The 25,227-nt window shown below is 60.5% G+C and overlaps 1 protein-coding gene across 7 annotated transcripts in view; it reads right to left on the bottom strand.

Moving 5' to 3' along the window:
* Nucleotides 1-732: 732 nt before the first annotated feature.
* GATAD2B (GATA zinc finger domain containing 2B) overlaps nucleotides 733-25,227 on the bottom strand; it is a 47,344-nt gene continuing 22,849 nt past the window's right edge. For 5 of the 7 annotated variants that reach the window (XM_075445172.1, XM_075445174.1, XM_075445173.1 and 2 more), the window contains exons 2-11: nucleotides 19,173-19,502; nucleotides 13,345-13,474; nucleotides 12,975-13,106; nucleotides 12,490-12,621; nucleotides 9,598-9,768; nucleotides 7,406-7,721; nucleotides 5,760-5,962; nucleotides 4,820-4,930; nucleotides 4,318-4,435; nucleotides 734-4,050 (exon numbers count right to left, since the gene is read on the bottom strand). In XM_075445172.1, the coding sequence (XP_075301287.1) occupies nucleotides 3,917-4,050; nucleotides 4,318-4,435; nucleotides 4,820-4,930; nucleotides 5,760-5,962; nucleotides 7,406-7,721; nucleotides 9,598-9,768; nucleotides 12,490-12,621; nucleotides 12,975-13,106; nucleotides 13,345-13,474; nucleotides 19,173-19,501 (1,776 nt within the window). In that variant the 5' untranslated portion in view covers nucleotide 19,502 and the 3' untranslated portion in view covers nucleotides 734-3,916. Of the gene's footprint in view, nucleotides 4,051-4,317; nucleotides 4,436-4,819; nucleotides 4,931-5,759; nucleotides 5,963-7,405; nucleotides 7,722-9,597; nucleotides 9,769-12,489; nucleotides 12,622-12,974; nucleotides 13,107-13,344; nucleotides 13,475-19,172; nucleotides 19,503-20,722; nucleotides 20,968-25,227 lie in introns of all 7 variants that reach the window. The other 2 variants (XM_075445177.1, XM_075445171.1) reach the window with 2 other exon arrangements.

Raw genomic sequence — 25,227 nt, 5'->3', positions numbered from 1 at the left:
TGCTGTGATCCTTCAAATTTGCCCTAGAATCCTGCAAATTTTTGCTGAAATTCTGCAAACGAGGCCTAAAATCCTGCAATTCTGGGCTGAAATCCTGCAGTTTTGAGCTCAAATCCTGTAAATTTGTCCAAAACTCCACAAATCTTGCCTAAAATCCACAAAGTTTTGCTGAAACGCTGCAAATTTGCCCTGAAATGCTGCAAACCAGGGCCACAATCGTAGTAACTCATCCCAAAATCCCACAAATCTGGGCTGTGATCCTTCAAATTTGCCCTAGAAACCCACAAATTTGGGCTGAAATGCTGCAAACAAGGCCTAAAATCCTGCAAATCGGGGCTGAAATCCTTCGAATTTGGGCCCAAATCATGCAAATTTGGCCAAAATCTTACAAATTGGGTGTAAAATCCCGCAAATTTGCCCTGAAATCCTGCAAGCGACGCCTAAAATCCTGCAAATTGGGGCTGAAATCCTTCAAATTTGGGCCAAAATCTTGCCAAATTTGGCCCAAATCCCACAAACCGGGCTTAAAATCTTGCAAATTTTCACTGAAATCCTGCAAATTTGCCTGAAATCCCACAAACCGGGGCTGCGATCCTTCCAATCTGCCCCAGAATCCCACCGATTTGGGCCGAAACCCTGCTAAATGGGGACGGGGATCCCGGGGGGGGGATTTTCGGGGTGGGGGGGAGGAAGGAGGCGGCAGACCGCAGGTTGTTATAGATGTATATTGTATATATGCCAATGCAATAATAAAAACAGTGCAAATACAGTTACAGTTTATAATACTCGCCCCCGGCCCCGCTCCCCCCGTGCTCCGCGCCCCCCCGCCCCCCGCCCGGGCTGCGGCGGGGGGGCCGCTCGCGTGTGTGAAAGGCACAGATTCGGGAGGTGGCCGCCGCCACCAGTGCATGGCTGGGGCGGGGGGGCCGCCGCGCCCTGCCCCCCGCCCCGCTCCCCCCCACCCCCGCCCCGCCGCCGGGACCCCCCCCCTTGTTGCACGTTTTCTGTCACACACACGAGGTCACACTACGAGAAGGACGTGACGACTTCCACAACACCCACGGCGAGGCGGGGTCGCTTGCCGCTTCGGGTCGCTTTTGTCTTTTTTTGTCTTTTTTTTGTTTTGTTTTCTACACAATGTACAATTTTTTATTTTTTTTTTAATGTATTTTTTTTATCCTTTTTTTTCTTCTTTTTTTTTTTTTTTTTTTTAATGTGTCAAGAAATAGCTTATATACACGAAGGAGTCCTTGTTATAACATCTCGGCAGCAATACCATAAGCTACGGAAGGGCGGAGGGGGGGTTAGCGGAGGGACGCGTTACGCCTTTGGAGGAATCCAAAAAGTAAAAAACAACAAAGAAAAAGAAAACCAAACACCCCCCACCCCCCATCCCCAAAATCACCCCCAAGGCAAGCGTCGGTTTGGGAAGCGGCTCTACCCCTACTGTAACAGAAACGCGAACGATCGGCGGCAAAGAAATCCTTATTCCGGTATCCGGAAAAATAAAAAACACCCCCCCCCAGAAAAAAAAACCCAAAGGAAAAAGGAGGATTTTCTACCGTACATCCCATCCCCGGGGGCTGGGGGGGCTCAAGCCAAAAAATAATAATAATAATAACAATAATAAAACTGTTCAACCTGCGCAGGTCACGGCCGGAGCCCCGGGGGGGCCCCGCTCCCCCCCCCAGACCCCGGTTTGGGGCTGGTTTTGGTGGGGAGAGGGGGGGAACTGCCTGCAGACCCCGGGGCCGAGGCGCCCGCTCCCCGCTGCCCCCTCCCCAGGGTGGGCACCAGAGGGGGTGTCGTGCGTGTCCCCCCCCCCAATTTCACTTTATAGCACCATGAAGTCGGCGTCTTTGATCTCCAGCGGCCCCCGCCCGCCCCCCGCCCTCGCCGGGAGCCTCCGCCTTCACTATTGCACTTGGCTTTTTGTCTTTTTTTTTTTCCTTTTTCTCTTTTTTTTGTAGTTTTTGTAGGATTTTTTTCTTTTAACTTGTATAATTTAATCTCCACCCGTGGGCCCAGGTCGCCTCGTACCTCTCGGTAACACCCGATGGGTAGGGGGGTGGCACTTGAGCGAGGGACGGGGGGGCTCGGCCACTTCGAAGGGCCCTGGGGGGGGGCGGGGGGCGAAGGATAAGCCGAGAGCAAAATGAGAAACAACCCCCGAAACAACCCAAACCTCGGGGTTACGCGAGCAGGAACGCGGCACCAAAGCGCTCCCGTGGAAGCAGGGCAAGGAACGGTGTGAAAAGGATCCTGGGGGGGGGGGGGGGGGGGGGGCGGCGGCTAAACAACATTAAAAACCAAACAAACCCCCCCAAAAATAAAGATATATGCATATAGATACGCCACTACGCTGCACTAGCTTCCAAACCCCAAAAATTCATTAAAAACCCCAAAATCCTTTTGCTTCTGGAGGGCCCCGGGGGGGTTAAGTGCTCATTGAGATGCGGGGGGGTGCTGGCAGGGGGGGGTCCCCACGGTCGGGGGGGGGGCATTTGGGGAGAGAAGGCGCCTTGACCCCGGCGGTGGGGGGCTCCTGGGCCCCCCCCACCCAGCGAGCGGCTCCCCCGGGGCGAGCCGGCGCTTCAGAATTGCACGAGAAAATGTTCACGTCGGGGGGGGGGGGGGGGGGGATTAAAAAAAAAAGGAAATTAATAAAAAAACAAATTGTAAAACTCCGAGGAAACGCCAGGAGCGGGAGAGCCCCGGGTTCGGGCGCCGAGGGGTGCGGGGGCACGCGGGGACGGCGACGCCGGGGTCTCTCCGGCAGCCGGGGCGCGATCGCTGCTGGCTGGGGCTGCTGCCGGAGGAGGAGGAGGAGGAGGAGGAGGAAGGGCCCGTTAGTGTGAAGGTTAAGTGCAAATACAGCGTTTCTCCGACGCCTTTCCGCGGCGTATTTCTCGCTTTGGGTTCGTGGACCGCGGCGCCGTCCCCATCGTCCGCGAGCGACGGTGACCGAGCGCGGCTCCGGTGCATGCAGGAGCGCGGAGGGGAGCGGCAGGGACTCACCGAGGCCGCCGGCCGCTCGAGGGCCCGCGGCCAAGCACCGCACGCAGCATGGCGGCCGCTCACCCGCACCGGTCGCTCGCCGTCCGCTCGAGGGCCCGCGGCCAAGCACCGCACGCAGCATGGCGGCCGCTTACCCGCGCCGGGAGCTCGCCGGCGGCATCGACGCCCCTCCGCGCCCCGCGGGTCGGGCAACCGTCCGTCGAGCGCGCCGCCGGGCACCGGCTCCTCACCGCAGCGGGCTCCCTTCCTCCGGGGAGAGCGAGGGCCGGGAGCTGTCGGTGTCTCCGGGGGTTTTCTGCGGGGGGCGAGGGTGCAGGAGCCCCCTCCCGTGGGCCGGGCTGCGGCCCCAGCACGTCGCTTCGCCCCCCGGGTCCCCGCCAGCAGCGCGGGGCGCCCGTTCGGAAAAAAGCGGGGTGACGGTGGCTGCGCGTCGGGTGGCTGCCCTGACAACGTCTCTGGAAAGGAAGCAAAGGTTTAACCATCCATTGAGCAAAGGGGTGGGGGTGGGAGGGGAAAAAGAAGCGGGGGGGGGGTGGAAAAAAAATACCCCACAACACAATTAAAAATTCTATGCTTTGTCATTACAAAAAATAGCATAAAACAAGCTTTAACACGTGGCGAGTGCTGACTCCAAGCAGACATCGTTCCGACCTCGGGCACCGCTAGAGAAACCCCCAGGAGTCGCGGGCTGGAACAAGGACAGGTCGCTGACGGCTGGAAATGGGCTGGGTTTTTTTTTTTTCGTTCGTTCGTTCGCTTTTTTAATTTGTTTTTTGTTTGTTTTTCTTTCTTTTTTTTTTTTTTTTCGTCTTTTTTTTTCCCCGTGTACGGTAGGCACCAGTACAGGCACTGCATGCGACGGAGGTGGGGAGGGAGGGGGGGGGACGGTCGCCAGGCGTTATTTCTGTCCGCTGATGGACTGCGATATGGAGCGGGGGGGGATCATATCCAAAAGGTATTCCCGCTGCCGGTCCGCCAAACTCGACGCTTTGTGGCCTCCGATCCCCGCGTTCAGGTACGCGATGTTAACGCCTGGAGAGGGGAGAGAAGAGCAGGTGGGGCCTCCCCCCGGACGCCCCTGCGCTCCCCGCTTCGCCGCCCAGCCGGGACGCGCCAGCGTTTACCCAGGAAGCAGCGATTTCACCCCAAGCCACCCTCCGAAAATCGGCGGAGGGAAGCGCCGCGATGCCGCCCAGCCTGGCAAGAAGCCCCCGCCCCAAGAATCAACCCAGGCCCTGCCCGACCCGCCCAGCCCCGAGCCCCCCGGTCCCCGCGCTCCGGCGCGGCCGGGGTCCGTACCTGGCATGCCGAGGAGACCGCCCGCCACCGACAGCTGGGGTGCCTGCGCAAAGTTGGAGAGCATGGAGCGGGCGGAGGTGGGGATGCCGCGCTGCAAAGTGCTCTGGGGCTGCGGAGCCTGAGGAAGAGGAGGAGAAAGAAGGTCGGGAAGGTGCTGGGATCGCCCGGCAGCCTGGAAGCGGTCGCTGACGGAGCTGCGGGCGGAGGGCGAGGAATTGGTCGTGGGGTTTGGCCGGGACGTGGAAAATAGTTTGCCGATTGCTCTCGTGGTGGGCAGTGGGGAGAGAGGAGATGAGCAGCTCGGCTGGCACCAGGGCGCAGGGGACTCGGGCCAGCAGCAACCCCGCGGTCGCCAGGAACACGCCGAGCCGCCGCCGCGCAGGGCGGCCGGACCCCCGCTGGCAGCTCCCTCCTCGGCGGGCAGCGCGCGCCGTGCCCACCCCGCTTCGGGCGCGTCCGGGCTCCGAGAGCGATCGCGGCCGGGAGGAGGAGCGCGGCTCACCTGCCGGAGCGTGTGGTGCCGCATGATGTTCTCCTGCTTGCTGACGCTGGAGACGGCAGGAGCCGCGGTGGGGGACAAGGCTGCCTGCTGCTGTAGCCGCTGCTCGATCTCCTGCGGGACGGAACCAGAAGCAACCCCTGATCAGACCTCGCCTCCGCGACGAGACGCAGCAGCCCCGAGCCCAGCCTCCCGAGCCGACGGCGTTCCCGGAGAGGGGGGACGCAGGTCCCGCTCCCCACGCTCCGCCATCGCCGCTTCGTTTGAAAACCACCGAAAGCTCGGCCGCTTTCCCAAGGCGTTACCGGAGCCGCAGTCGCGCTGCGGCCAGCACGAGCAGCTTTCCCACCTCTGCGCCCGCTGGCTGCCAGCAGCCCCGAGACTCGTCTTGCTCCAGAACAGGCACGTTCCATTTGTCAGCAGCCAGATTCCACTTCGTATTTAGGGTTGGTTTTTTTTTTTTTTTTTTACAGTTCACAAATGATGATTCCGTTTGTTTTACCCCAGGGCCTCTAAACAAGTTCTCCAACCCCAATTTATCACGGGAATTTAGCAAATTCCCCCTTCCACTACTAAGCGAGCAGGCAGCAAGCTGTTCAGCCGCTTCCTGAGCGTTCCAGGAAAGTCAGAGGTGAAACCAGGGAGGGAGGGCGGCCGTCCCCCGCCAGCCCCTGAGCTACAAACCGGGGGGGGAAACAACGCCCAGAGGGAGCGGAGCAGCCGCTCCGGAGTCCGCCGGACGCTCAGCACCAGCCTCTCGCCGGCAGAAGCTCCACGCGCTGAGCCGGGCGTCCCCACGGAGAAGCCAAACTCCTCGCACGGGGAACCCCGACCGACCCACCGAAAAGCCGCGCGGCCGGAGACGAGCAAAGCGAAGGGGAGCAGGGGGGTCCAGAGCCAACGCGCCCCACGGGCGCAGCTCGCAGAGGGGCCGTGTACTTGCCTGCTCCTGCTGCAAAGCTTTCACGAAGGCGTTCTTCAGCCGGTTGGTGTGCTCCGCCTTCAGCGCCTTCTTCTGATTCGAAGTCATGCACTGCTCGCACAGGATCTTCCCGTTTTTCTCCTGCTTCCAGTGAGGGGTGAAGTCGGTGCGGCACTGGGCGCAGACAAAGGGCTCCACACGCAGGAAGGACGCGCAGCTCTTCCCTGGGAGTCAGCGCGAGGGGGAGTTAGGGGGGAAACCAGGGCAGACCCCCCCCGTGCTCTCACATCACCTCCTTCACCCCGGGTATGACTGCAACGGGCCCCGCCAGAGCGGGAGGGAAGGTCCCAGCAAAGAAACAGCTAATGGGATCCTGGGGTGCATCACGAGGAGTGTGGGCAGCAGGGCGAGGGAGGTTCTCCTCCCCCTCTACTCTGCCCTGGGGAGGCTCCATCTGGGGTGCTCTGTCCAGTTCTGGGCTCCCCAGTTCAAGAAAGATGAAGAGCTACTGGAGAGAGTCCAGTGCAGGGCTATGAGGATGAGGAGGGGACTGGAGCATCTCTGCTACGAGGAGAGGCTGAGGGAGCTGGGCTTGTTCAGCCTGGAGAAAAGAAGGCTGAGAGGGGACCTTAGAAATGCTTACAAATATCTCAAGGGTGGGTGTCAGGAGGACGGGGCCAGACTCTGTCCAGTGGTGCCCAGTGACAGGACAAGGGGCAACGGGCACAAACTGGAGCAGAGGAAGCTCCAGCTGAACCCGAGGAAGAACTTCTTCCCTCTGAGGGTGACGGAGCCCTGGCCCAGGCTGCCCAGGGGGCTGTGGAGTCTCCTTCTCTGGAGATATTCCAATCCCCTGGACGTGGTCTGTGCAGCCTGCTGTGGGTGACCCTGCTTGGGCAGGGGTTGGGCTCAGGGATCCCCAGGGGTCCCTCCCAACCCCAAACATTCTGTGATTCTGTGAAACGGAGTTTCTGGACAGCGTTGCATCAAAATCAACCCCGCTCTGGGCAAGAGCTGTGCATCCCGGGAGGGACACTGGAGAAATCCTGCCGCAGGGACAGAACAAGCTGGCGGTGCTGGGACCACCCCTCCAAGGCCACAGAAAGCTGGGGGTCTCGGTGGCCGAGGCGGGTGAGCCAGCGAGGCACCGCAGGTACGCTGTGCCGAGCACGCGCTGGGAGAGCCCCGGCTCGATCCCGGCCAGCTGGGAGGCGACAGCCCGGAGGGAACGGTGAGGTGGGAGCTAAAACCTCCACAGCCCCGCAGGGACGGGACCCCGGGCAGTCACAGCTCCGAGGGTTCTGCATCTCGGCTCCCAAACGTTCATCCAGGGCAAGGGAAGGGCCTGAGAGACCCCTCCCCAGGTGGGCACAGCCCGATGAGCCCCAGGGCCCAGACACCGCTGCCCCGGGCACTCGGCACACCAAGGCTGCCAGCCTCGCCGGACCGGCTCTGTGCCCACGGGGTCGGCACGCAGCTCCCTGTCCCCCAGGGGTGCCCAGGCTCTGCCCTCCCCTCACTGGAGCCAGCAGCAGCCCAGGGCTGGGTAAGACCAGAAACCGTTCTCACGTCGCCTCGCAAGCCACAGATTTCGGGGCTTTGCAACAAAAGAAGTCGAGAAGGGCAGGTGGGAGCACTGTCGGAAAGCTGCAGCCCCCCGAGCTCACCTTGACTGTCGATCACGCTCTGCACCACCTCCTCCAGCCCCACCATGTAGATGAACTCGCTGTTGGCTGCGCTGGGTAAGAAATGCAGCAGGGGAGCGGGCGGCTTCGGGGGTGGGATCTCCAGCAGCGTCTTTTCCAGCTGCTTGCGCAGGGCAAGCTTGGCAGCCGCCTGGGAGTTGGCGGCGTCGTTCAGAGCACTGGGGCTGGGGAGCGGAGACGACACCCTGTTGACAGTGCCAGGCTGGATGTGAGAGGCAAGGTTCATATAGATGGCTGAAGACGACGTACGCTGGCAAGGAACAGAAGAACTTGATTGCTGGAGGGGAAGAGGAGGTGAGGATTAATACAGAAAATTAATACAGTCCCCGACTACGACTCAGCCCCCAAAGCAAGCTGGATGAGCCAGATCGCCTTCTCACAACGCTCCCTCCGCCTGCAAACGCTCCCAAAAGGACCCGGGGAGACGGGAGCCGTGCTGGGACTCGGGCGCAGGGAGCTCGTCTCGGTCCCTACGATAAAGCAGTGCCGGTGCCGAGGAGCCTGCGGTGCATCGGAATCAGCCGGAGGAGACCCAGCCCCTGCGACAAAGCCACCAGCAGTGCGGGTGCCAAGCAGCCTCCGGTGCACCGGAATCCACGAGAGGAGCCTCGGCGTCTGGAGCAGCCCGGGGACTTCCACCGGCGAGGGAACGGGTGCGCAGGGTCCGGCCTTGGGACCCGGCATCGGCCTCGCCGAGCGTAGGCAGCTCGGAGCGCCGTGATTCACGCGCCGGCACCGTCGCTCGCTGCCGCGTTCCGCTCCTCCACCTCCCGCGCGGCCGATCTGGCAGGCGCCCAGGCAGCGTCCCCGCGGCCAGATGGTGCCCGTGCCGTCCCACGCAGGTGCTCCCAGCGCGCCAGCTCCCTCCTCTTCCATCTCCAGCAGCCTTCTCCCGCATCCTCCGCTCCTCCGGATGCGCGGTCCCTCCGGCACGTGACGGCAGCAGAGCACAAAGGCTTCTGCTGACCCGAGGACGCAGCTCTCGCAGCCTGCCTGCACCCCAGGGCAGCACCGCTTCCACGCACGCAGAGGGGAAAAATCCCCAGCCGTAACAAACCCTGCCCGCCGTTCAAACGGGGTCAGCTACCAAAGCTCGGGGGACACGGTCGTGTCGATCAACGCACCGAAGATCAACCAGTTTGGCCCAGTTTTCAGGCTGCTGACACTTCGCTGATCGGGGAAAAAAGGGCAGAGAGCGAAGCTAACGCCAAGCTGCAGGTCCAGGAAAATGAACGGCAGAGCTGATCGGGGGTAACTCACGCCGATTGAAAGAAATAATTCATGAATTAACAGCAACGAACTTACAGCTCCTCCCTAGGAGCAGCTGGGGTGGTTTTTTTCACCGAGCACGCCGTTAGGTTTGTTTGGCAGGTGCTCCCGTGCAAGACTTTCAGACTGTTCCGCCGTCACGTTTCGCGTTTACACATTTGCACTATGCTGGGACGGAAGAAGCGGCTCCAGAACCGGCACGGAACCCTAAACGGAACTACCGGGGTCGTCAGCCCGGGCTGGCACACAGACAGCGCGTCCCAGCCAGCGTCGCAGCCTGGGACGAGCAACAGAGAGAGGAGCAGAGACGCAGCCCAGGAACCACGGCTGGTGGCAGGAGAAAGGGCGGATCGCTTTACGCAGCACCGGTGCTGGAGCCGGAAGGCGCTGGCTTTTCCCCCTCTCCATTCCCAGTCTTCACGGAAGCCTTTCCACTCTTCCAAACGTAGAACAACTGGTGTGCAGCGTCCTGCTCCGGGGAGCTCGCTGCGCTCTTCCGGCAGAGAGAAGCGGGAGGAAAGCGTCACGCGAACGAGCGCTTGCTGCTGACCGCGGGAAGAGGAACCGGACCCGCTCCCAAACCAGTCGCCCCGCTTCACTGGGGTCAGTGGGAGCCCGGGGCTGAGCGGACACACCAGCTGGCGGCTCCAAATGGGAAGTTTTAAAATTCTCTATCGCTTCATTCTTCCGCGCGGGTCAAGGACGTCCGTCTTCATCCAAGCTTGGGATATATTTCCACCTGCAAGCTTTGCTCCGACGCCTTCGCGCTGCGGGCACCTCCGCGGCGCTCATCAGACTCACGTGGCACCTCATGTTTCCCCTCCTTGCTAACCCCACCAGGCACCCGTGCCCAAAGCCCAGCGACAAGTCCGTAACCTACTAACCGGCTGGTAGTTGATGGCTGGATTCATGCTTGGAGTTGTAGTGCGGATGAGGCCAGGTTTAGGAGGAACCCGCTGCCCTTGTAACTGGGCAGGGTTCGGAGCAATCACACGCTGCGACATAAGCATATGGGGCAGAGTCGTATTTGTGGCGGACCTAATGACACTGTGACCCTGTCGAGAAAGGAAACCAGAAATACATTAAAAAACACAAAGGACTTGAGGCAAACTAGAATTTTTAGTTCCCTGATCAGGCTCTGCAACACCAGAGCGTTTCCACTTCTCTGTAATTCCAGTTACCTTCTAAGGCGAAGAGCTGAACTTTTCCTCTAATTGTCTTTTATTTTAAATAATCACAGCCATCTAGCCTGGAGGGAGGATGTCTCAAGTTGTCACACTCCTGTTTTCTGTAGAGAGGCTGGAACTGCACCCGAGTCAAGCCAAGGGCTAACGGTTTTGTGGCGCGACTGGAGCCAGCCGGCTCACCGGGAAGAGGACGGACCTCCAGCATCCAGGCTGGGATGTTTCGGGAGGTAATTTTCACGACACACATTCGCAGCCTACCTTTGCATTAAAAACAACCCTGCGGATTCAATCAATATGGAAAAACGCAAGGGGAAAAGAGGGGATTAAAAAAAACCCCAGGAGGCGGCTGTTTGCCAGCTGCATCGATAGGAAAAGCGGAATTCCCACGGGTGCCCGAGCGCAGAGCGGAACAGGCAGGGAGACGGGTGCTCGCCTTCGGCGCAGGAACGCCGGGAATCCCGGGCAGGCAGAACCACGACGCCGGGACTGCACAGAGCTGAGCGGGGCTCGACCTGCCCAGGCTTCTCCCAGCGAGGTCTGCCCGTCTCTGAGCACGGCTCCAAGGGGGGATGACAGGCGGACGGGCTCAATTTTTTTTATCACAGATGATCTGCAAACATTAAACACCTCCTGTCTGACAACCTTCTTCTCCCCCCCTTCCTTTTTCTTATTAGACTTGTTCCAGATGAGGTTCTTTGCTGTCACACGTAAGAAAAGCTTCACAAAGACTGTGCAAACAATGCGCTTCCTCTCCTCCTAAAGCCCGTTTCCTTCACCAGCCCGATCCCACCGCGAAGCCGCAACAGACCTGACCCCGAACCGTTGCCATAGCGAAGCAAACAAATGCCACAAACAAAGAAGATGGTTAACGGAGGGAGTAAACGATCAGCGAGACTGAAATGCAAGTCTTTTGGCAAAAGCAGGAGTGAAAGCCACAGGCAGGCAGGCGTGCCGGAGGATCACCTCCATCCTCGTCCCGTGCACCACCGGCCCAGCAGCTGGGCTCCCAACCGCGTCGCTGGGACTTCGCGTCCTCCAATATACGAGCCGAGGAATACACCTGACAGCCTCCCACCGAAAGGACAAAGTCCGCTGCTACCGAGCTGGGGGAAGGGGAAGGCTCGGGGAGGGCTGAGAGCGTGCCCCAAGCCCCGGGGAAGCAATCCCCCCCCCCACCCAGCACCAGCGCCCTGCTCCGCTCGCACGGGCCGAGCGCCCTCCCTCCCGTGAGCTCATACCCACCTTATAAATGCCTACAAATATCTGCAGGGTGGGTGTCAGGAGGATGGGGCCAAGCTCTTTTCAGTGGTGCCCAGTGACAGGACAAGGGGCAATGGGCACAAACTGGAGCAGAGGAAGCTCCAGCTGAACCCGAGGAAGAACTTCTTCCCTCTGAGGGTGACGGAGCCCTGGCCCAGGCTGCCCAGGGAGGCTGTGGAGTCTCCTTCTCTGGAGATATTCAAGACCCGCCTGGACGGGGTCCTGTGCGGCCTGCTGTAGGTGACCCTGCTTCAGCAGGGGGGTTGGACTAGATGACCCACAGAGGTCCCTTCCAACCCCTACTATTCTGTGATTCTGTGATTCTGTGATTCTTGTTTACCCACGCAACCTTAAACAGTTGTGTCATCCAGAATCGGCGTTCTCCCCGCGCAGAGGCGGAAAGGTAGCCGTGGCAGTCGGCACCCTGCGCTGCCTCTAGCACCTTCCCGAAGAAGGTCAACGTTTCAATTCCCTGTTTTGTTTGCATTTTTCTTATTCCTCTTCCTCTGACCACTCTGCACCGTTTCAGACGCAGCCCTGCTGCCCGGCCGCTCCTGCCGGCGCGTGCAAACGAGCGCTTTTCTCCCTGCAGCCCCAGAATTGGCATCACCAAGCAGCAGACAACTTTCTTCAGGGCCACCACATCTAAGTTCAGCTCCTTCCACCTCGCATGGCGCGAATCGTGGGCTGGACTAACCTCCAGACCTCCCTGACGAAAAACCTGCCACTTCCAAAGCGGCAGAGCAGCCAGACCTCCCCCCGCGCATCATGCAAGGGACAGGCACGAAGCGTTACGGGGACGGCTCGGTCTCCGCGGGTCAGCTTCAGAGATGACCTCACCTGCACAGAGAACTTCCCAGGCCAACCATGGGACACCAGACTGTTCCACTCATGGCGCTGAGAACCGCCGGCATTTATCTGGGGCCAAGCTCTTTCCAGTGGAGCCCAGCGACAGGACAAGGGGCAATGGGCACAAACTGAAGCACAGGAAGTTCCGTCTGAACCCGAGGAAGAACTTCTTCCCTCTGAGGGTGACGGAGCCCTGGCCCAGGCTGCCCAGGGAGGCTGTGGAGTCTCCTTCTCTGGAGATACTCAAGACCTGCCTGGACAAGGTCCTCTACAACCTACTGTAGGTGACCCTGCTTGGGCAGGGGGTTGGACTAGATGACCCACAGAGGGCCCTTCCAACCCCGACCATTCTGTGATTCTGTGATTCTCTGCCTCTTGGAAAAGGCATCTCAGTCCGGCAGAGAAAAACGTGCAGCGTCGCGTGCGCCCCAAGCAAAACACTAGTCTTTTGCGCAGAAAATGGGTGTCAGGAAGGCTCACCTGTAATGTCCTTAAGTTCTGAGGCTCAACCCCCTGAGCTCCAGGCCTGGAGGGAAGCTTGGACAGTCCCTGCTGTCCCACGTGAGCAGGAGATGGCTGGACAATCGACGCCGCATTCTGGACAACTGGAGTCTAGATGGAGAGAAAATGAGCACCAGCATCAGCGCACGGCGCTTGGAAAGGAAATCCCTCGGCAGAGCCGACGCAGACCAAGCCTCGTCGGCGCTACGTCACTGCTAACCCTGCAGGGCTGCACAGATTCACCTCCTCGGCCGGCCCTGTGGGCAGCACGCTCCGTAGGATGGGCTGTGGATTTGCTACAGACACACGTGGGTAAGAAATATCACGCAGGGGGACAAACGTGGAGTAAAGGAAGGCCCAGGAGCAGAGCGAGTCTCTGTGCTTGCCCACTAACAGGCTCCTGCGAGGCCCAGCACCGTCCCGTTCTCCCACCCAGCCCCAAACGCCGCCGGTCAGAGCTTCACCTTCTGTACCACATTCTCCTTCTGCAGCTGACTTTGCCTCAGCTTCTTCAGCAGCACAAGCCTGGCCTCCTCCAGCCGTAGCTCATCCCGAAGCTGCTTGATCAGCTGCTGTCGCTCCTCTAGGCTTTTACCCTGCAAAGAGGCAGAAAATCAGCCACAGCTCCAACAGCTGAAACCTGCGGCCTGTGCCCTGGTGGCAAGAGGAAGCTTTAACACAAGCAAGGATTTGTACCACTGATAACCAAGGATGCAAGAGCCAAACCTTCATGCCCAGAAGCTACCACATCGCTCAGGAACCCCCTCGGCTCCCGAATCCTCCAGAAAACCAGAGCCCCCCTGCAGCAGAATTGCTCTCCGCAAAACCCCTTACCTTAAACATTTCAAGATTTGCTGCCTTCAGTCTTTCCTCCATACGAGAGCTGGAACGGGGACTGGATGCCTCATTATCGGAGAGGACAATTATATCTGGCGAAGGGGTCAATCGTCCCCTGTCCTGGTCACTGCGTAACAGAAGGGAGAGAAAAGAAAAAAGGCTGAGCCACAACACGGAGGCATCGGCGGCAAACCTGGGAGCGGGACACCCCTGCTCTCCACCCCGGATGCGAACCGGAGCTCGGCGCTGCTCTCTCCGGCGGCAGAGCCGAGCGACGCCAGCGCGCTGCTGGCTGCAGGACAGCGGGCTCCTCCGCTGCCAGGAGGGAAAGGACTCCTTCGAAAAGGCCAGGGGTGGGCTGTTCTCAGCGCAAGGTAAGCAAGCACGCGATGCAAAGGCTACCTGCCAGAGGACCGGTCGGGTGTTAATAACGAGCCACACAGGAACCAAGCAGGGAGACACAGCCGTAGCCAGGTAGCAAGAGGAGAGAGGAGAGGGGTGGGCACTCTGCCCCGGTATGGTTCGTACTTACTCTGGAAGATCACGACGACGCTGGAGATGAGAACGGGCTAAGTCCCCCGGTTACGAGAAAGGTAAATACTCCAAGCCTATCTGAGTACAAATCTATCTGGAAAGGTCACTCCATAAAGGAAAATCGGAATAAACACCCTGTGCAATTGAACCGTGACCTAGAAATCAGTAAAGGAAAGGAGCAGCAACGACAACAGCCCGTCACTGGGAAAAAAAAAGTATATTAAAGAAAATCAATGCTATAATCCAGCAGTATCTGAGCACCGCACTGCTCGTGGTGGCATCATTCAGAGCGAGGAGACACTAATAACAGCCCTCTGCCATCACCAGTGTAACGCCGTGGTGCTCGGGGAGCCTTGGCAAACGCTCACCAGTCCCGCGTGGAGCAGCGCGAGCGCCGCGGTTGCGAAGGTGCCGGGCGCGCTGCCGCCGAGGCAGACAGACTTCTCGCTCTGGGACTGGCTGGAAGGTCTTTGGTGTGCGGCTGCAGCGGGGGAGGAGGTGCACAGATCGTCTTATCCGAAACTTTCGGCTTTGAGGAGCCGGGAGGAAGCACGGAGCCGAAGCCCAGCTCCCAGGCTCGGCTGCTCCGAGGGCGGTGGGGTCGGAGAGGGTGCTCGGAGCAGGGTGCTGGCTCGCAGGGGGTTTTGCCTTCGGCAGCTTCGTCTCCTGAAGGTCGCGGCCGCTTTCGTAGGCACTGCAAAGCACGGAGCCGGCCCCCAAACCGCATCGATCACGCAGTTTCCAAGTCGCCCTTCAGCTGGAGAAATGCCCCAGCAGCGTGGCTCCAAACCACCACAAACTCCCCCGGGAATCAAAGCCGTGAAAGCTGTCGGCTGAGCCCCACAGCGCCGGGACTCGGCTCTGCGCGGTATCTGTGGGTGCATTATCTCCAAGCGCTCAGTCCCCTCTTTGTGGGCCATCACACGCTTCAGGCGTCACACGGACGCGTATCTGCTGATCAACAGACGCCCTGCTCTCGCGGAGATCCCTTCAGCGTCCCACGGATGCCGCGTGCAGGACCCAGACCAGGGGTTCTCCAGCTGCTGCTCCCTCTCTGGAGCGGAGCAGGAGGTTCCTCGGGTTGCTGGTGGCAGGAGGGTTTCCAGCCGGGGCTGAGTTTGGAGCCTGTCCCAGCAGCACCGTCGGCAGAGAAGGCGCAGAGCATCCTACCGAGATAAAGCCAGCCCGAGCCCGTCCCGGCAAAGCAGCCTGCATCCCAGGAGTTTTATATTTAGCTGGCCAAGAGCAAGAGCTCCTTTTGGATGAGTCTTCCACAGCCCTCGAGCTGCCCATCGCCGTCCCACGGCATTCTGTCCGGCTTCTGCTGCGAGCTGCCCAGCTCCAGACGACCAGCTAGGGCCTGCCTACACACGAAACCGCTCAGGAACGAACCCGTCCTCGCCGCGACGCAGCTACCCCGGGTCAGCTCGCAGCGACGCAGCTACCCCGGGTCAGCTCGCAGCGACGCAGCTACCCCGGGTCAGCTCGCAGCGACGCAGCTACCCCGGGTCAGCTCGCCGCGACGCAGCTACCCCGGGTCAGCTCACAGCGACGCAGCTACCCCGGGTCAGCTCGCAGCGACGCAGCTACCCCGGGTCAGCTCGCCGCGACGCAGCTACCCCGGGTCAGCTCGCAGCGACGCAGCTACCCTGGGTCAGCTCGCAGCCACCGCTACCCAAATGGAGTTTCCAACGTCTAGAAACCTCGTGATGACCCAGCGTGTGGACACAAGGCTCTCCAGTGCGCACGGGCTTACAGGTTGAAAATGAAAGGGGCTTTGGCAGAGGGTCCCTTCCCCCATCAGCACCAGGGCTGCTCGCGCAGACCCCGCAGGCACCAAACCCACGTCCCTGCTTTTGCCGCACGTCTCTGGACTCGCTTGCTTCGAGTAACGGCATCCCAAACCCTCGCACCGACCACAACAGGTCTTCTTGCTCCTCTTGCACCTTCGGCCACGGCTCAGGCACACCCGGAGGAACGCGGCAGCGGATTTCGGTTCCGGATTTTCCTCGAGGCGGGCAGTCCTCATGGCTGCTGGTGATTATTTCGCACAAGTATCCAGAAACGTCCCGGACTGTTTTATTTACATTCCGTCGAGGGGAAAAAAGCAAAGGCAGCGTCAAAACCAGACTGGGGAAAACGGGGCCATCTGCAAAGCATTGCTGAGGATGTCAGGGCTGTTTTGTTTGCTTTTGTCAAGGGAAGAGCGTAATTACAACAAACTACTGGCGGGAGAGCCACGCCGCCGGCGCGGGAGGCAGGCAGAGGCGAGGGGACGTGGAGCACATTCCTGCGCAGACTCCAGCTTGGTGACCCCGGAGCAGCCCGTTGGGAGAATTGAACACCCCCAGCCTCAGTTCTCTTGCTAGAGATGTTTTTCACGCTCAATTATTTCAAAAATCATAGCAGAATTTTTTCTACCTCTTTTTGGGGCTGATTTCTTTCCAACCTCAGGTAGTGGTTCAAGCCTCCGCGTCCGATGCCGGTACCCAACTGGATTCCCTGCGTCTCGCGCAACATCCCGGCAGCTCAGCGGAGCACGCAGCCCTCCGCAGCGCCCGACGCTCGCCTGCCGGCTCTTCGGGGAGAAGATGCCCTGCACAGTAACTCACCCACAGCCATGGCTATTCCTACAGCACTGAACACCTCGAGAGCTCCAACCCGTTGGCCGAGCGGCTGAGTATTCCCCGTGTTGCCTCACCCACAGGGCTTTTTGGGAGCACTGCGCTTTTCAGAGGTGCAACACTCTGAGGAGCTACTGGAGAGAGTTGAGGAGCTACGGCAGAGAGTCCAGCGCAGGGCTGCGAGGATGAGGAGGGGACTGGAGCATCTCTCCTACGAGGAGAGGCTGAGGGAGCTGGGCTTGTTCAGCCTGGAGAAGAGAAGGCTGAGAGGGGACCTTAGAAATGCCTCTAAATATCTGCAGGGGGGGGTCAGGAGGACGGGGCCAGGCTCTTTCCAGTGGTGCCCAGCGACAGGACAAGGGGCAATGGGCACAAACTGGAGCAGAGGAAGCTCCAGCTGAACCCGAGGAAGAACTTCTTCCCTCTGAGGGTGACGGAGCCCTGGCCCAGGCTGCCCAGGGAGGCTGTGGAGTCTCCTTCTCTGGAGATATTCCAGCCCCCCTGGCTGCGGTGCTGTGCAGCCTGCTCTGGGTGACCCTGCTTGGGCAGGGGGTTGGGCTGGGTGACCCACAGAGGGCCCTGCCAACCCCTGCCATGCTGGGATTCTGTGAACACCCCGGCGATGCACTCGGGGCAGGGCACAAGTAAACCCTGGGCACCTACAAAGGGTGTTGCTCGTACTCCAACGCTCCCACAACGCAGGTAAGAGCCTGTGGTACGCAGTCCTAACGCCTCTGCCTCACCGCATGCAGTTCTTCTGATTTCACGGGAGGCTGAACTGGCGGCAGAGGTGACTGAGCAGATTTAAACCACTCATATTGTCGTTAAAGAAAAATATTCCTGGTGGTTTTCTCCTTCCCACCTCCAGCACTCCAGGTCCCTTCACCTCTCCGATGCTCCACAACCAGGGTGTGACACATTAGCAAATGCCGATGCAGGCATTAATCTTTATAATATTTACTATGCTGACAGCACCCAGAAGGGGCCTGAGGCGCTGAGATCCCCCATCTCCAAACCCCCCGTCCACCACCTGCTCACCAGCCCCCGTCGCCCGCGAGCGCAGCTCCTGTCGCTGCAGGCTGCAGCCCTGCCCAGGAATTGCCACCACCTCCTGCCAACACGTTTCGAGGGCAGACACCTGCTTCCCCAGCAAGGTGCTGTCACCTGAGGCACCAAGAAAACCGAATCCTAGCAGGGTCTGGGTGGGGAGGGCCCTTCCGAGCTCACCCAGCCGCGGGCAGGGCCGTCTCCCACCGGCTCGGGCTGCGCAGAGCCCCGGCCAGCCCGGCCTCGCGTGTCTCCGGGGATGGGGCATCTCCCACCTCTCTGAGCAACCCCTGCCAGCGTCCCCCCACCCTCAGCACAACCAGTTTCTCCCGTATTTCCAGTCAGAATCTCCCCTCTTCCAGCTTAAAACCATCGCCCCTCGTCCTGTCGCTGCAGGCCCTGCTGAAGAGCCCGGCCCCATCTCCCCGCAGCCGTCTCCTCCCGCAGCCCCAGCCCTCCCAGCAGAGGGGTTCCAGCCCGTGGATCACTGCTGGGGCCTCCTCCGGCCCCGCTCCCGCAGCCCCAGTTCTGCCCTGTGCTGGGGGCTCCAGAGCTGGACGCAGGGCTCCCGGGGGGTCTCAGAATCCCCCCCCTCGCCCCGTGCCCACGCTGCTGGGGATGCAGCCCAGGGTGCGGTTGGCTTCTGGGCTGCCAGAGCACAGTGCCGGGTCATGGCCAGCTTTTTGTCCACCAAAACATCACAGGAAGGTCTCAGCACTTCACACCTACTTCAACCAGGCTCCTCCGCTCTGCCTCTCGGCCTGCTCACCAAGCCGCTGCCGGCTCAGTATCCAAATCAAGGCAAAAATCAGGATCGTTAACATCTGATTCCCAAGAGAGCTGAACTCAGCACCGAGGCGGGACGCACCGGCGCTGCGCAGCAGACGGGACAGGCTCTCACGCGTGACCCTCTCACGCCAGCTCCCCCGCGCAGAACCCGGCTGCGGAAATTGAGCTGCTGGAGTTCACCGATGATCAAAGTCAGGTGTGTGTGCACTGCACCTACAGAGAGCGTGAGGAACACCCAAGCTTCTCCTGGAACACAGACACCACTCACCAGCTCTCCATCGCTCGGGTAACTGCTGCTCACGAGCAGTCCCAGGCTCGGCAGAAAAACCCATCTACTTCTCCCTCGGAGAGGCAGGAGCCTGGCCAGGCTCAGGTCGGAGAGCGACCGTGCGGGCCCCGTGCACCAGCTCCAGCCTCCAGACAAAGCAGGGATGCCTGCTGCCACTTCTGCCGGTGCCAATACAAATTCCTGGCCGGAGGGGATGGACGCCCTCCTCCTCCTCCTCCACGCACACCGGCAGGGTTGCTCCGCCAGCCACCCGATGGTCGTAGCTTATGATACTGAACGTAGGGATGGAGGAGGAAACAAAATCCATCTGGTTTTGGGGCGGGATAAGAAGGGCAGCAGAAGCAAAACCAAGGAAGGCACAGTGCTGAACGCCTTCCAGGGAACCTCCACCGGGAGAGCAGGCTCTGCTCCGCGGTGTTCAGCCACACTGGGAAGACTCCTCCAGGCCCACGAAACGTCGATTGAATTTCTGCCTTGGGTTCTCACATCTGGCAGAGCACAAGATTAACAACAGGCAAGCTACAGACTCGTTTGGCACCTACCTTCTCCTCGCGCTCATATCCACGGGCTCATCGTTAATGTTTTCCTTCCCCGGCCTCCCTGCAGTCCTGCCATCCCCATGGGGCCTAAGGCTCCCGTTCAGCTTTTCTTCGTAGACTTTCACACCATCCTGTTTCACCGGGAGCTCGTGGGGCACCTCGATGCCCGAGAGGTCTTTCCTCTTCAGCAGTGCCAGCATCTTCAGGCGCTCCATCGCCTCATGTCCTTCCATTTTCAGTCTCTTTGCCAGGACATCGTCCCGATCGTCTGCTTGGTCCAAGCTCCGCTTCAAGAGGTTCAGGCGCAGAGCATCTTCCGTCATTCTGTCCATCCTGCGGGACAGAGGTTGACACAAGGACACAATCAGTCTCGTGGCAAACAGAAAACGGCTGCGGCAGAGCCGGCGTAACTCCCCTGGGGCCGGCGGGGACCCCCGAGCCCAGCCTTCCCCCTCGGGGAGCACCGAGCTCCCACGCGCCGGCGTGCCATGACCTGCAGCGCTGCACGCTTTTACCCCCGACCCCAAACCAGGCAGGCAGGGAGCTGCCCGAGCAGCGGGAACCGCACGCACCCGACGGGCGAGAGCCCCCCGAAGCCCTCGAGAACGGGGCCACAATCCCCGTGCGGCATTAGAACACCGCCGGCTGCGACTCGACGAGATTTACCGGAAAGGGGAGCCAGAAAAAACCGTGAGTCGTCCAGGGACACGACGAGGGCAGCTCAGGTCCTCGCACTACGTGTTTTAGTTCAGCTTAGCTCTTGTGAGGCTTCACTGGCAGGTTCATGCCCTGGACTTTTGGTTTTTGTGGGGACCCGAGGCACGGTCTGAGCCCCCTGCTGTCAGTACAAACACCACGGCACGCCAGGTTTGGCAGCAAGCTTCCAAAATAGAGGAAACCCCCTACCACGCGGTTTGCCCTGCTCTTTCTACGCTCTCGGGCAAAGCTGCCCTGCTCGTCGGCGAGGAATGCGAGGCACCTTCTCACTCGAAGGATGAAGGCACACACAGGGACCATCCCCACCCACGCTCGCTCTCCATCTTCCCCTGCCTCTCCTCCAGGTGCAAAAATGCCCCGTGGCGAACAGATGCAGCAAGAAAAGGGGAAGGAGCCGCAGAGCCCATCCCAACCCCGTCCCTCTGCTCCCACGCTGATAAGAAACTCGCTACAACAACAACAAAAAGCCAAGGGAGCTCCACCTGAAAACAAGGAAAGACCAGCTCGGTGAGGTCTTCACCTACTGACACGACACCGGGGCCGGGACGGTGACAAGCAACGAGGGGAGCGGTCGGGACGGCAACGCGGCCGTCTCCAGAACGCCGACACCTTGTCCCGCGGCTCGCAGGGGTCGTTCATGAGCTCTGCGTGCTCCGAGCCGCAGGACGAGGCCAAAAGCAGCCGAACCTCGGGCACCGCTGCTCCGCCGCGCCCGCTTCAGGTGGAGCTTCCTAAACTTGGCTGGAAGTCACTCACGAGATAAAGCTTCACCGAGCCAAACTTCTGCCAGGAGAATGTTGTTCTGGCTCAGCTGTAAATCCCCTCTAATTACACACCTTCCGCCGTACAGCTGTCACACGAGCTCATCCACGGCATCGATACGCGTTCAAGGGCACGAGCCACGCTGGGGAAGCCTTCCTCTTCGAGCCAGGGGTGCAGTCATGGCAGGCAGCAAGAAAACAAACGCAAAGCCGCAACGCGACAGAGTCCGAGCAAGCCTCTGGCACAGCCCGATCTCCACCAGAGCGCCGCGTTCAGCGTGGGCACCTCAGACTTCTTTCGACCCGACGGTCTCGTCGCTCTGCAGGAAAACGCACGTCTGCTGCAACCAAATATAGCAAGGCAAGCACGGGCACGCCGAGGGAGACATGAAACGCCGCTCTCCACCCCCACCCCGGAGAAGTGACCCCAGGTTAAATTGGAGCTGTGAGCGGCGGTGGGGTTATTTAAGACACCATGGGATAGCGAGAAGCCTCACCGCACCCAGCGCTGCGGTCTGGATCCGGCTGCTGGGAAAGCGCCGAGCTCCAATTAACTCAGCCATGAAAGGGCCTCCACGGCTGCTTCCTCCACTTCGTACTCTGGGGAGATGAAAGCAAGCGAGGAGGAGGAGGAGGAGGGAGAGGTCCAGATACCTGGCAAACAAAGGCCGACGCACAGGGAGGGAGCGCAGGCGCTTTCCAGCCAGCCGTCGCTCCGGTGTTTGCTTGAGGACACGTTAAAAAAGCATCCTCAGAGAGCGGTACCCGCCCCGCGGGGCGGTCGCGTCGTCCGGCGGGCTCTGCCCCGCCGGGGAGCCGCTTCGTCCCCACGAACCCAGCTCCACGCTGACACGCAACCTGACCGTACCGCTCCAGCAACACCGAGCGCAGGAGAGCCGGTGCCACCGGGACGGGCACGCGACCCGAAGCAATTTCGCTGAATTCCGTCTCGGTGCTCGCAAAGCTTGCGCTGCGTCGCGCGCGTGGCTACGTCACGCCACGTGTTCTGACACCCGGACAAGCGCAGCTGCAACGCTGCCGGCAAGCAGAAAAATACAGCAACACCAAAGCATGCAAAGGAGGTGCAGGCTTCCCGAGCACACAACAGAATCACAGAATCACAGAATAGTAGGGGTTGGAAGGGACCTCTGTGGGTCATCCAGCCCAACCCCCTGCCCAAGCAGGGTCACCCAGAGCAGGCTGCACAGGATCTTGTCCAGGCGGGGCTGGAATATCTCCAGAGAAGGAGACTCCACAACCTCCCTGGGCAGCCTGTTCCAGGGCTCCGTCACCCTCAGAGGGAAGAAGTTCCTCCTCATGTTCAGACGGAACTTCCTGTGCCTCAGTTTGTGCCCATTGCCCCTTGTCCTGTCACTGGGCACCACTGAAAAGAGCTTCTGGCGGCCTTCAGCAGGGCACCGAGACGCACCAAACCATCGGAACGTCGCCGACATTTGCTGGTTTTACAGGCGACGTCTGCGCCTCAAGGTGCCACAGCCAGCAAACCCGGCATGGACAAGTCTGCTGATGACACCAAACTGGGAGGAGTGGTGGACACACCGGCAGGCTGTGCTGGATCCAGCGAGACCTGGACAGGCTGGAGAGCTGGGCAGAGAGGAACCTGATGAGGTTCAACAAGGGCAAGGGCAGGGTCCTGCCCCTGGGGAGGAACAACCCCAGGCACCAGTACAGGCTGGGGCGGAGCTGCTGGGAGCAGCTCTGCAGAGAGGGACTGGGAATGCTGGGGGACGACAGGGTGACCATGAGCCAGCAGCAGGCCCTGGGTGCCCAGAAGGCCGATGGGATCCTGGGGTGCATGAGGAGGAGTGTGGGCAGCAGGGCAAGGGAGGTTCTCCTCCCCCTCTGCTCTGCCCTGGGGAGGCCCCATCTGCAGTGCTGGGTCCAATTCTGGGCTCCCCAGTTCAAGAAAGATGAGGAGCTACTGGAGAGAGTCCAGCGCAGGGCTACGAGGATGAGGAGGGACTGGAGCATCTCTGCTACGAGGAGAGGCTGAGGGAGCTGGGCTTGTTCAGCCTGGAGAAGAGAAGGCTGAGAGGGGACCTTAGAAATGCCTCTAAATATCTGCAGGGTGGGGGTCAGGAGGATGGGGCCAGGCTCTTTCCAGTGGTGCCCAGCGACAGGACAAGGGGCAACGGGCACAAACTGGAGCAGAGGAAGCTCCAGCTGAACCCGAGGAAGAACTTCTTCCGTCTGAGGGTGACGGAGCCCTGGCCCAGGCTGCCCAGGGAGGCTGTGGAGTCTCCTTCTCTGGAGATATTCCAACCCCCCTGGCCGCGGTGCTGTGCAGCCTGCTCTGGGTGACCCTGCTTGGGCAGGGGGTTGGGCTGGGTGACCCACAGAGGGCCCTGCCAACCCTGACCATGCTGTGATTCTGTGAAAATAAAGCAGCGCACCCAAAGGGAGAGGTGCTGGGCTGTGGTGAGGTTCCAGACGGAGCCGCAGCCCTTCGCAGCAGTTCACCGAGCCAGCCAAAGCGCCGCCACGAAGCACGAGCGGAGCCGTGTGCTTCCTTTAAAGACCCACGGCAGCCGCTCTCCCTTTGAACTGCTGCGTGGGAAAAGAGAAGGAACGACCTGCTGGGAACTGCTGGTCGGGAGCTGGGCTGCCTCCGCATGCCCGCCAGCAGAAGGAAGCCGCGGAGCCCCGTCTGCAGGCACGCAGGCGACGGAGGCGTTACCGCCTCGCTCCGACCGGAGCCGGAGCACGAAACACAGCCAGCGACGGAGGCACCGGCAGGATCTGTACCAAGCGACGGAGTCGGCCGCGGCCAGGGTCCACCACCACCACCACGACCACACAGGAGACACGGCGGCGGTTCGGAAGGAGAACAAACCCTGGGCTCGGCCGCAAGACAGAAGGTCTCCTCCCGCCTCCCCTTCCCATGGGAAGCCCTGGGACCGCCCGGTCCCATCACCCAAGCGGGTTTTTGGGCGTCCCTCACCCACGCAGATCCATCTCGCTCCGTGGCGAGAGCGGTCCCACGTCCCCGAGCGTCACAGCGTCCCTGCGATTCTCCAGGGCTGCAGGACGAGCAGTTCCTCTCTCGGAAAGCTACGGAAATGCCGTCTCGGGACGCAGAAGAGGAACGCACCGGGTAGGAAAGCAAGGTCTTGGCCAACAAAACGCCGAGGAAGCACCACGCCAGCCGCCGGGACTCGACGGCCGCCGGTCAGCGGGATTTCGGCAGCATCGTGCAGCACATCTCGCTGCAAGGGAGGGGAGGACCGAGCAGACCATGAATGAAAGCCCCGCTCGCAGAGAGGCGAGGAGATGGTGTCTGCAGGGTTTCAAAACGCCCTCCCCTCTAACGTAAGTGGCTTCGGTACTAGAAACAAATCAAAAGCGCTGTTATCAGAAACAGGTACCACAACTATTTAATCCTTTCAAGAGGAGGCTTTCCAGGCTCGGCAAGGAGCACGCGCTTTCAGCCAGATTCAATAAAAATTAAATTAGGCTTCAGATTCTTTATTGAATGGGGCCCTTCAGCGTCAACACTCAGCTGCGGGGAGGGGGAAGGGGAGGGGAGAAACTGCAGCTTTACTGGGAGCCCTGGGAATTTCCAGCGCGCCTCGACTGCCGAACCGGGCGAGCCAGGGGAGAGCCCTCGACTCCATCCAAACCCCAGCAGGAAAGAGCAGGAATTCTTCCAAGCACGGGCTGCTCGGCGAGCCCGAAGGCCAGACAGCCGGGAGCTTCGGCCCCGGCGCTGCTCCGTGTCACGGCAACCCCAGCGCAGGGCAGAGATTAAAGCCCTCGGCTCTGACCCGTGCACAAGGACTGGCTGCGGCGCTGCTCCTCTTTATCAGCAACCCGCGATTACAAACCAAGCAAGAGCAGATTTTGACCCCCGTCTGAATTGCAGCAGACACCAGCCTCGTTCATCGGACGGTAACTGGACCACGTTCAATGGACGCGCACCAAGCGCTGCCGCTCGGCCGCAGCAGACACCGCGGACGCGCTCGAGTCGCGCCCGCGGGACGGGGGGCCAGGGGCACGATGGCGTGTCTTCACCGACGCGGCACCGCCAACCAGACCGTCCCGGCAGAACGCTCCCGGAGAGCCAGCACCTCCCACGAACCGCGCTCTCCCTCTCACTTCCCTAAGGAACTCCATTTTTTTTTTTTTTTTTTTAAATCGAAATAAAATTCTCAAATGGTGGCAAAATCCCCCAGGGGAAAACAAGAGAACTATAAACCACGTTTTGCCCCTGACTTGATGCAGACTGTAATTATCTCCAGTTGCAGCTCCGTAGGTGAGCAAGCTTTCCTGACTACCTTAAAAAAAAAAACCTCAACATTTCAGAGGCTCCCAGGGAGGAGAGGGGACACGCTGCTCAGCCCCCCCCGACGCAGGGACGCGGGGCGTTCCAAGCGATGAAACGCAGCTTCGTCAGCAAGACCGGCCGCCGCTGCAGCAAAAACGCCTTCTAGGAACGCCAGCAAACCTCCCGCAGCCGAGCCGGACCACGGGCAGCACCGAGCCGCGCTCCCTCGCGCTCTGCCGGCGGTAATTCCCCGATACGATGGACAAGTCGCACTCGCTCGGCGCGCAGACGCTCT

Source organism: Opisthocomus hoazin, chromosome 30 (assembly GCF_030867145.1).
Source record: "Opisthocomus hoazin isolate bOpiHoa1 chromosome 30, bOpiHoa1.hap1, whole genome shotgun sequence".
Lineage (NCBI taxonomy): Eukaryota > Metazoa > Chordata > Aves > Opisthocomiformes > Opisthocomidae > Opisthocomus > Opisthocomus hoazin.
This window is presented reverse-complemented; position numbering and strand designations above follow the sequence as displayed.